General features: G+C 36.1%; 1 protein-coding gene across 1 annotated transcript; it reads right to left on the bottom strand.

The window, feature by feature from the left end:
* Positions 1-391: 391 nt before the first annotated feature.
* On the bottom strand, positions 392-7792 carry LOC110459022. Its single transcript, XM_021511042.1, has 3 exons — positions 7483-7792; positions 4166-4309; positions 392-867 (listed from the first exon to the last, which is right to left on the bottom strand). Exons 1-3 carry the CDS (start codon positions 7706-7708, stop codon positions 392-394), a joined length of 846 nt encoding a protein of 281 aa, XP_021366717.1. The 5' UTR covers positions 7709-7792.
* Between the last annotated feature and the right edge of the window lie 4541 nt (positions 7793-12333).

Below are 12333 nucleotides of genomic sequence, written 5' to 3'. Positions count from 1 at the left end.
CGGTTTGATCTAATCCTACATTTGTTAATCAATGAAACAAAGTTTTTAATGGAAAATATGATGTTGAACTATTGTTGACCTATTTGTTTATGCATTTTTTCGTAAACATGTTTCCGACTAATTTCGTTTAATATGCATGCGAAGACATTATGACACATTATACAATGTAGCTAGTATTGTTTACACGGAAACATCAGCACCTCGGTATGAATAGCTGGATGTTGTTTTAAACAATCTAATGTGGACTAGTCAAAATAGTCCAAATGTGGAAATTTTCACACAAAAATCAAACAGAAATAAGAAAATAACCTTCTACAGTTTTCAAAAATTGCATTAAACAGCAAGGTCATGTGTTAAAGCGTAAGTATCGTAGTTTTTTAACTGTAGGCCACTATTGGTAAAGTGTCATTTTCTGCTTAACTAAAGAATGTTGATAGATGTTGTTATGAAAGACTACACTAGGATGGCAATAAACAGGGAACGGGTTTCCAGGCTGTGGGTATTCTGGTTGTGGGTTTCCATGCTGTGGGTATCCTGGTTGTGGGTTTCCAGGCTGTGGGTATCCTGGTTGCGGAAATCCTGGTTGTGGATATCCCGTGGGTCCCTGTTGTGCAACTCCTGAATGCATGACAAACACCTGTGGTCCTGCGGGGGCTCCGACCGGGGCGATAGTTTGTGGGACGTCCATGTGACTAGCTGTCACACACATGGTTATAGCGGCAATAAGTGCGCCTCCACCCGCCACGGCGACTAGGTAGAAGGAATAGCCAAGCTTGAGTTTAAAAAGTGAGGTCAACGACAGCACTGTTTTCGCGTCTTGGTATTGTGTGATGTAAAACCAAACCACTGCGGCGATAGTGCAGCCGGCTGATGAAGATAAAACATTATGATAATTAGTAACCGCATGAATAATTATCTTGAAAAGTCAAAGGTTAAGGGCACAGATTTATGAATAAAACAATATTAGAAAATGTAACAGTAATGTTAACTCCAAAACCATTCATTGATTTGTAATCATGATATTTTAAATATCTTGGTCGGGGCTAATTTTTACCCATTACGTGTTATAAGAAAATTATGTCAATTACAAGGTCACGCGATGGTATAATAGAAAAATGAAAATCTCAAAACAATTTCAATATACTTCAAGGTATACCACATTTGAAAGATCATGTCCTAATAAGGTCATAGCAGCGAAAATTGAAGGGAAAAGGGCATGTTAAAACTTAATTGTTTGCCTGCAAACATTTTAATTGGTCTTTATGATGTGATAATTTAATACCTATTCTTCGAGCACCAGGCGGTAATGAGTCTTAATATTTAGTCTGCCACTAGCCTGATTTCATGTCTAAAAAGTAAATGGACAGGAAATACCTTTTAACGTTCAAGATGGCCACAATGGTCCCTTATTGGTCAATTTTCAAACCGCTTTATCTCTAAATACCTTTGATGGAAATATTTCACCATTTGGTATTTAATAGTTCCATGTTTGTCATCAGTGCAAAGTCAAAGGTCAACTTAGAGTTATGTTTATAAAACTGTACTCCCCGAGGGCCAAACGCCATGAGGTCTTGATGTTTGATGTTGCATCGCCATTAGCCCTAATATTGTGCTTTAAAAGTAATCAATAAGAAATTACCTTGGTCTTCATTCAAGGTCACAGTTTTGGTCAAAATTCAACATGTGATATTCAGTACATTAATGTATTTTTTTCTTCCACTTTAATCAATACTATCATAATTCAGTATAGAATAGACGGCATCGACGACTTCACACAGGAACACGGTCAAGGTCATAGGACAAAGGTTAAGGTCATATATTTAGGTAAAAAAGAGAGAGAGAAATAAACGCAGCAATATATTGTTAACGGTTACATATGCATCTTTAGAACATTTCTCACTGATCGATCTACAGGCCTACATTTTTGTACGGTCAAAGTTAGGCATTTAATCAATATGGCCACAGCCGAGTTCTAAAAGAGAAAAGAAAAGTGGAGGGAAACGTTTAAAAGCGACCGTCCCCTCAAGATCATAACCAAAGATCATTGCGTGGATGGAAGTATCGTGTTCTGGTGTTGATAAAATATATTCAACGGTTTTTTTTTAACTTTTACATTTTCATTGTTTCCGTTGAACATTTGAATTAATTGTATGTACTCGAATGCACAATGTTTGATTGTGAACATCTAAAAAAAAACTGTTTATCTCGTTAAAACATCTCGTTATAATGGTTTGGTTTCTTAGTGATTTACGTCCTTTGAACAGCTATTGTCATTTAAGGACGTCCAGGATTTGGTGGTGGAGGAAAGCCTGAGTTCCCGGAGAAAAACTACCGACCTACGGCCAGTACATGCCGACTGCCCCACGTAGGCATCGAACCTGCGACCCAGTGATGGAGGGCTAGTGCTAGCAGAATATCAGACGCTTTAACCACTTGGCCACCGCGGCCCCCGCATCTCGTTGGAACACCTTAGTTTATCGTTATAATGAGCTAGTTCATCGAGATAGTAACTCCTTATAACGAGAAACTAGCTCCTTATAACGAGATAAAAATAATTATTTGGATGTCTTCTATCAGCAAACTTTAGAAGGTCTTTTTATGAAAGCTTTCAATTGTCTAGTCATTTTTTAAACGAATACCTTCTATTTTCACTTTCTATTCCATGAAATTTAAGTGACTTATGTTTTACACAAACTTGAGATATACAGTAATCGATTTTTTTAGATACATGTATGCTATTGTTATACAAAATTGTTGTTAAAAAGAATTATTTTTAGTAAATTTGAAAACCTGTCAAAGTATTTTAAAATTGAAGATTGTTTACCTTTATTTTAGAATTCGTTCTGTAGCCAAATAAACACTGATACCTGTTGAACTGTACAATTGACCTTTATGCTAACAAAGAATTTCACCAGGTAACCGCAGGTCGTGACGTCATTGCTATAGAAAAGAGCTGAACAAGTTTTTTCTCTATAATGCAACAAAATGGTTTTGTTTTTTTACGAAAAAATAATGAAAACCATCCATCCGCGTACTCAAGTATTAGTTTGCAATGTCCCTTTAAATGTTTAAAGATTGTGGGCGTTGAATGCATAGATGATAACGCACCTACAGATAAAACGTGTTACGTAAAACAATAATCCATCTAGCCCAGCTATAACAACCTTACAGATTGTAATTGATATGTAATGCATGACTGCAAGAGAATATCGGCGACATTTTTTCAGTGGACAGAGCCGACAACGTGTAGTTATATCCGTTAATGTGCGATAAATACAACATTTCTCAGTCAATCGGGCTTTCGATACATTTCATTTCAACTTGCTATGAAACGAACTAGTAAAATACGTCTCGGAGAAATGGAAAACGCAGATACAAGCACTATTGCTGTAAATATCAATCATAATTGTCCATCATCACTCATCACAGTGCTAGTAGAACAAACACTGGGTGATAATGCCCACATACTCTTTGTGGTCGATGAAACGTTAATCGAAATCGATGAGGAAATATTTCATGATGGTAAGGTGTCTTTTCCCCGATTAAAACAAGTACGTTCCCTAGTGAGGGGCTGACGTGATCGAGGAGATTCGCCACTCAAGAATTTCTTTTTTATCTGCATTTATTAGGATTCTCCAGACTAATGAGTGATGCCAGGGATTTCAAAGATTTCTGCATGACCAAATTCAAAACTACATAATATTTTAGCTTGTGTTATGCTTAGGACCTCTTTTTGCTATTTTATGTTAATGTGACCTACACTCTTTTAATGGATTAAACAAGCTACGTCATCAGTTTTTATTTTTGGATTTCGCTAATATTTCCTCAGTTGAATATAATCTTCACTCGTGTTCACTGCGAATGGCCGTGTATTGCTACATACAAAACGAAAGGGCATATGACCTGCACAAGAACAGGTACCAAATGTGTTTTGGACGGTCGCACATAATAAGCAGAATGAAAGCATCTTAAAAGGACCACAGTTTAAAATATTTACCTGCAGATAAATATACATCAGTCTAGTTTTGGACGGCCGGTCATATTAACAAGCTGTCAGCCAGAATTTTGACTATGCCATATTATTGCGTGCATAGAACATGGTTTGAACGGTAGAACATGCTTACTTGCAAAGATTATAATGTTTTAAATGATCGGTCATATTTACCCGAAATGAACCAAATGCCGCCCAAGTTTTGAACAGTAGGACGTCCCGGTCTGGTGCTAGCACATCCCACGAAACCGATGATGACATTGCAAAACAGTAGGATACAGCCTATGACACTGAGCCCTGCAATCGCGTAGTAGTTAACTGAAATGAAAAAACCAACATGTCACAAAGTCCGAGTTTCTAGCTTAAAACCTCCTCTTTCTTACACATACATTGTATCGTTTTCAGGATCCAAGAGCAACACTCCTTATAAATATATCTTCTTCGATTTTCTTATGACAATCCCTGAGCACACCAACTTGTGTATGATACAAGAAAACAGTAAGAAAACTGCCAAAGAATTAATAATACATGTTATTTCAATGTAATGCTTTGAAGAAAGATAATAGATAATCGTTCGGCAATGTAAGGTCAAAATATACAAGTTTAAATCTCTGCGTTCCTCTTTGATTATATTCAATGTACAGGTACAACTGTGTATCAGCCATGCGATCGCTTAGCTATGATGTCTAATAACGATCAAATAGCTTAGCGTTAGAGCGTTCGATTCTGTCATGAGAAAATTCAAAAATATATCCTTGGATTTCGAAGATGACTTATAATGGACCGTTAGGCGTCATACCTTCCTTTCCATACCATGTATTGCATACAATTCATTTATGTTTTTTGATGTTTTCCGCTGCAGTGCTGCAGAACTTAACACTTCCAGTACGTCACGCTTTCTTCGGAAATATTAAGAGAGTATAAAAAATCCTATAACTGATATTTTCAAAAAGAAATTTTCTTATAAGTATAGACTGTAAAGAATAACGAAACGAAAAGCAAATGAATATTATAAAAACAGTTCATTGAAAAAAAAAGGCGTTACATTTTGCACTAACGTTATCATTGTGTTAGGTCCTCATGTGTATAGTAACAGTACAGTACAATAAGAAACCATTATATAACATGTCAATGATAATCCAGATATACATTTTCCGTAAGTAAAGTGATGTTAACCCAACTGTTTGACTGACGTTTGGCTTTACCTTTACTGCACTAGACGATTGGGTGTGTTAGCAAATACAAATGTATTCAAGATTTCAGGATTATATAATAGGTCTCTTGTCGGCCTATTCTATTAATGTTGCAGGACTGAAAAGCTTTGGTGTATGTTTCTCCACCATTACCCTACAACACTAGAGAATGGAGACTTTACGTATAACGTGTGATGTTAAAATATAAATAAAATCCGATAATCTCTGACCATTTTAAAGTAAAATTTGTTGAGGATTCTGCAATCCCTATTTTTTCTTTATCATGCCCTTGTTTTAAAATACAAAAAGGTGATATATTTTCAATGATTCACGCTTTAAATCAGGATGTTGTTATGGACAAAAAATTGAATACTTAACGTAAAAGTAAACCTAACGGTAAAAAAACAACCAACACTACAATTTTAGAAACGCAAACATTGCGTCACATCAAGTGAAAGGTTTATGCTATTACATTTTACATTTTCTGTTTTTTCTTTAAGGTCTTTCTAATATTCTATTTACCTTTATTCTCGTCCCATGTAAGATGGTGGTGATTGTGATCAATATTATACTATTTTAAATTTATATAAACATATTGCGGAGAGGGGCTTTGCAATGGAGTAATAACTCGTGTCAAATCCGTTTGCATCAATTATCAAGTGATGATAATGGAAAATCGATTGAATGCGGTAAAAGACCCAACATAGCATCGACCCATTATAACATGTTGGGTCTTGTCGATTTTATGTGACGTTATTCATATGTTGGTGCCCCCCGCCGTGTTTTGTATACTTTATAAAAGCCAAATATGCAGTAGACTATTTAAACTTTACATCAATTGTTATTGTTAGACATGAGCATTACTATCTGAAATACAATATGGATCATGCACAGAAGTTTTCAAATTACGTATAGAATGTAATCAATGTTGTGTTTTTATTTTTTAGGGGGTAGTCGAAGGGTATTTTAGATCAATACTGAGGTTTTAAATACGGAAATATTTAACTAAAACGAAGACAAAAAGGTACATTTAGACGCATGCACATATGGTATGGCGCCAACTGTAATGTGAATAGAACGTTCTCGGGTAGTCATAACACTTCAGTCAGGAAGACGTTCCGGCGAGAGATTCATGTTATATCCTTATCCTTATCGTTGACTCAATATTTTTCTGACAGTTAAGCTTTCCATGCAAAAGGAAATTACAGCAGTCATATTGTGCAGCATTTACGGTTTTAGTTTATCGAATGCATATAATTATTTGTAGTAATGTTTTCTACATATACTGTGAAGTACTCGGCTTACACTGTTTCTGACGAGAAACGCATAAGGATCGCTCACATAATGCACCTGTTCATTAGCAGTGCTGGCGGCCGACATACGTACCCCAAGGTTACTGCATTGACGAACCCGGTTATTTGTCTGTTATATTAAAATCGGTTAAATTCTGTTCTTTGGCGCCTAAGACCTAGATGTCAGACTAAAAAATCTCTGAATATTGTTTAATCATATAAACATTCACGTTTAATAAGCTCATATATTTTTTATTTATTTTTTAAATACTTTGCAAGGAATTCTCGTTAAATACGGGAGAAACATATCTAAGTCGGATCTGATATGTTAATTTTTATTTTATTTTTGTCAAACATGTCATTAAAATTTTGAACAGCTTTCAAAAACATGTCAATGTCTGCTTTACTTATTTACTAAGAATCACACAAATGTTTCAACGTTTGACTGTTGTATATACATGAATATGATATAGCGAATCCAAGGTCAAAACAAGTTCTTGAAGTAAGTATTAATAATATTTCAAACAATAACCAATAAGATTTAACAATAAACCTTGCAAACTCACCGTACCCAGGTCGAAAGTGTTTCTTCCAATTTTAAACAGAAATACAATGACAAATATAACACCCAAACAAGAATGGAAATCAGCGCGATGATTAATATTAATTTGACAATATTTTGAGACTGAAATGTTCGGTAAGCAAGAGGTAGAGGTTTTCTGGACCTGGATACGTCAGTGATATACAAGATATATAGACCTCGGAGACATTGGAGAACAATTTGATTCAAACTATTCTAACGATTCTAAAAGCCAAGTATTTTAAAACAAATGTATAATTCAATTAAAAACAAAATCATAGCTCAAAATTGTCATACATACATTTTAACATGTCCGCCAACAAAATAACGTGTTATTCAATAGAATTACTTGCTTCATATCATGCAACATAATTTTAGTGTGTAATCGAATTTTAAAAGTTCATATAAATACTCGAGGATGCTTACAGTCAACGAGAGTCGCAGAGGTGACGTAGTTGTTGTAACTGTAACACTGGCTGGTACTGCTGCCGAGAATGGTAACGTCTATACAAATCTGGAACAGGCCGGCACTAATCTCACTTATCCCTGACACTTCTACTACATACCAATAGTGTGTGCCTACCCCCACCGCCTGCAAAACGAACAATCCCAGGGCAATCAAACCACCACAAACCACTGCTGCAGACGCCATAATGAAGTTTGCAATGTCCTGCGTACGTGTGGTAGCGTTGTCTTAGTGGTGGTTACCGGGCTTGATCGAAACCACGTGACAAAAGAGTACCTAATGTCATTTCAGGTGCGACCTTTCCTCGAACTGGGAGGTTGTATTACTTTCGGTTTTGAAATATTTTCTGAAAATACACAGAAAGGTATTGACATTTTTATCGTTAGAGTGAGTTCAACAGCAATTGATGGACAGCGTGTTTCTGTAAAAGGAAATGGTTGTTTTGTATGCAGTATGAATAGAATAACAACATCATAAGGTTTAGTCTGTTTAACAGGCCTATGTAGTAGGCCTACATTATCGAAGGCAAAAGTATCAACTGTTTCCCTACTTTCAGCGTTTGACTAATTTCAATTGGAATATAATAAGCCTTGAATCACCTTTGCCGCATGTGTAATTCTCTCTTTGTAACTTAAAGAAAATTGCAAAGGAACATAGGTAGTTTATTGGGTATAATAAGCACCTTCGAACAAACAAAATGGTAAACGAACTACAAAAGGTCTTTTCGACTCTGACATATCTACGTCACTGATTGTAAATTGATTTAACGCCTATTGATCGAGTACCTGTATACCTGATGCCCTGTATGTAACGTGTTGTCACTTATCAGGCATATTAATACACCTTTATAACTATGTCTTTATTGGCATTTTCACACACCAGCAACCCAAAGCAATACGTGATAAATGTCGTTGTATAAAAAATGCACAGATTGCAATATGAAAAGGAGCGTATATGCATGTTAAATAATGAAATGATACATAGTATACCTCTTAAATATAAAAAAAAAAGTTTCTTTATCTAAGTTTGGTTATTTTAGGAACGAATTTATAAAAATAATTGAATACCTTATCATATTTGCTAAACTAACTAAATGACAGAATGAACTTGAAGATAGAGGCCTATGTCTGTACATGACATTGCTTCACAAATAATAGACGCCTAGGCGGCTCAGCTTTTACCCAACACAAGTATGAACATGTCTGTATTGACAACATTATACCCACTCATAAGGATTAACATGTGTACACTCCTACACACACACGCTATACAGTTCACTAGCTATATGACGACTATAGAATCAAAACGTATGTACAACGCATTTTATTTACAAATGCTATATCAGACAAACAGAACAAGTACTAGTACTCGAATGCTATGACGCAAAAAAAATAAAAAAAAATATGAACACAATACTTTACAAATCAACAACATCATTAGTATTTAACTATCTATTCAAGATGATTATGTAATTGGCTAGTGAAATCATTTCACGCACAATAGTTTGTTTCGTCCTTTGCCTCTGTTTCAATTTTCCTTATATCATTGTCTCTAAGATCCACTTTCTGCAGTTCTGATTGATAAGAGGAACCCGTGATTTCATCATCGTTGTAGTTTTTCAGTCGGTAGATTAGCACGGATTGTCTCAAGAATCATTGTACTATCGTAAATATTTCACCAGTCCATCTTTCAACATATTCGCGAGTAAATATGTTTCTCAAATATATAATGCGCACACGGTCACCGACGCTAAAGCTGAACCTCATCTCTGTACTGTTGAACAACTTTCAATGAAATGAGGTTTGGTGGCTCCTTATCGTTCCCATTTATGCTGTGTCGTGACTTAGTCATTTAATGCGTCACTGCGCAGACGCAGATGTTCCAAAATTGTAGGCATTAAACCTACGAGTAACGGGCGCGATGTAGATGGTTTTGTGTAACCGTCTGATCGTCTTCTGTACGCGCTCGATGGTGCTGACCTTGACCTCTTAGTATGCATATATATGCCTTATATTTCGTGAGCGAAACAAGGACTGGACAAGTTTTGCTCTTAATTCCTTGCCCTTATCCGTTCTTATCCTGCTAGGTTGGCGCCCCTCGGCGAATATAGTTCCAAATGTAGTGACCACCGAATTACCTTTCTTGTCTTTTAGCAGTCTCAACAACATATATTTTGAGAACACATCGATGACAACCAGTGCATATGTATATCCGTCATTGTATTTCGAAAAACTTAATCAATCCATGAGGTCAGCCGACCACTGGTCATCTGTTCGTCGGTTTCCTGTTTAAGCATTGTAAGCTGTATGTACTTATGTTATAGTTTCCTTCCCTTTGACAAATCGATACACTTTGTCAGGTTTACAGGGATCAAAATAAATGTCCTTCAAATAATCCTGTTGTGTACTTCTTAGACGTATTCACACTTATGGCAGAATGTGTAAGCATGTCTTACTTTTATTTATCCCCATTTTCCTCGTCGTCTTCTGCATCGTTTTCCTCGTCAGATTCATATTCATCATCAGCATATGATACATCATCGTCGTCATCTGCATACATGTTCAAAGGAGACATGCGTACAGTCGACAATAGATCGTAACAATTTCGTCTATACTTTTCCACAGATTCCGTGATTTTTGTGTGCAGATTCTCACCTTTAATTTGAAAGATACTGATTAGTGTCTGTGCGTATTGATTAAGGTTTTCCATCAGATCGTCATCTTTTTTTTTTTATCTGCTCTACTTTCAACTTCTCCTTCGAACGTCCTTTTTTCCTTGTATTTGTCTACTCTTTCGCTCCATTTCTCTTCGATATTTAATTTAGCCCGGTTGCACATCTTGGTAAAACAATCATCCTCTTTTGTGTCTTCATTTTCCATTTCGGTATCAAAGATATCCGCGTGAGCGAAGATTTGTCCTCTGTTTCTTTGCCGGTCTATTGATTTTGTCCTCATCATCCCCAAACTTTAATTTAAGAGTACTGTTCTCAGGGACCCATCATTTAACATGCCTATGTAGAGCGAGTATATTCCCAAACATTAAACGGCAATTGTCACATAATCGAATACATTTCTATGGGTTCTTGAGAACTTTCTGTTGCAAACGGTATCCCAAATATTATGTTATATGGGGGGAACCGCTCCCTATATGTTGTGTTGTGACTTCTGATTGGTAATATGATATGCCAGTGTGCAGACGCAGATATTTCAAGTTTTAAGCTTTAAATTTACGAGTAAATAACCATACGGTATGTTGGTAGCATGTTCGAAGTGACGCATAAAAGAACTGTGCTTTGTCAGGGTACGTTTGTCGTGCCAGGGTCATGATTTATTGTCTGTCAATTGGATTATTAAAAACCGCCAAAAAGTGACGATTTCTTCTCTGTGTAGGATCCTTAGTGTAAAAGAGGTTTTGGTTTAAAGCGATGACCGACAACTTCCTATGGTGGCTGCCTTCTGTAAACAAGACGCTTATGCTGTGGTCCTTTGCAGAGATCGTTCAATAAAATGAGGTTATTCAAATTTACTTTCATGCTTTTACAAAAAAATGGTTACTGATGAAACAAAAAAATGTGAAAGTCATGAACGAGCTCAAGATCTACCGAAACAAATCAGGCTGCCACATCCTCACAAAGCCAGAGGAAAAGGAATACCAACTCGTTTTTGACAAAAGAGTAATGACCGACAATTATGATGTAATACTTTTTGTTGGTTTCATTATGACTGATATGGCAACTTCCTTCGTTTCATAAGGAAGGCATAATTGTGTTTTAGTATTAATGTACTATATTCATTTATTGTCTAAGCAATCTGTAATAACAGTTTAACACTTATACGATTGGTTAATTGTAAAATTGTAATGTTATGTTACCATGACACTACACCGTGTTCTCTGTCGTTCTGGTACCACACAGTGCGGCATAACATGTTCATGGTATATGACCCTAAACAACTATAGCGTAACATGACAACAAATTATTTAAATACAGCACATGTGTACGATTAACACTGTAACGGAACATGACAACAAAGGATTAAAATACAGCACATGTGTACGATTAATACTGTAGCGGAACATGACAACAGAGAATTAAAATACAGCACATGTGTACGATTAATCCTGAAGCGGAACATGACAACAAAGGATTAAAATCCAGCACATGTGTACGATTAATACTGTAGTGGAACATGACAACACAGGATTGAAATACAGCACATGTGTACGATTAATACTGTAGCGGAACATGACAACAGAGAATTAAAATACAGCACATGTGTACGATTAATACTGTAGCGGAACATGACAACAGAGAATTAAAATACAGCACATGTGTACGATTAATACTGTAGCGGAACATGACAACAGAGAATTAAAATACAGCACATGTGTACGATTAATACTGAAGCGGAACATGACAACAAAGGATTAAAATACAGCACATGTGTACGATTAATACTGTAGCGGAACATGACAACAAAGGATTAAAACACAGCACATGTGTACGATTAATACTGTAGCGGAACATGACAACAAAGGATTAAAACACAGCACATGTGTACGATTAATACTGTAGCGGAACATGAGAACAAAGGATTGAAATACAGCACATGTGTACGATTAATACTGTAGCGGAACATGACAACAAAGGATTAAAACACAGCACATGTGTACGATTAATACTGTAGCGGAACATGAAAACAAAGGATTAAAGTACAGCACATGTGTACGATTAATACTGTAGCGGACCATGACAACAGAGAATTAAAATACAGCACATGTGTACGATTAATCCTGAAGCGGAACATGACAAC

The sequence above is a fragment of the Mizuhopecten yessoensis genome, unplaced genomic scaffold (genome assembly GCF_002113885.1).
Source record: "Mizuhopecten yessoensis strain PY_sf001 unplaced genomic scaffold, ASM211388v2 scaffold9925, whole genome shotgun sequence".
In the NCBI taxonomy this organism is placed as follows: domain Eukaryota; kingdom Metazoa; phylum Mollusca; class Bivalvia; order Pectinida; family Pectinidae; genus Mizuhopecten; species Mizuhopecten yessoensis.
The sequence above is the reverse complement of the archived record's forward strand: the minus strand, read 5'-3'. Positions and strand labels throughout refer to the sequence as shown.

Bases quoted from the DNA above. Each gene is read 5' to 3' on its own strand.
- LOC110459022 (XM_021511042.1), bottom strand. From the start codon at position 7,708: ATGGCGTCTGCAGCAGTGGTTTGTGGTGGTTTGATTGCCCTGGGATTG. The intron at 4,310-7,482 runs GTAAGCATCCTC...TTTTCATTTCAG, and splicing joins CTCTGCGACTCTCGTTGACT to TTAACTACTACGCGATTGCA. The intron at 868-4,165 runs GTAAATATGACC...TATCTTCATCAG, and splicing joins CGGCATTTGGTTCATTTCGG to CCGGCTGCACTATCGCCGCA.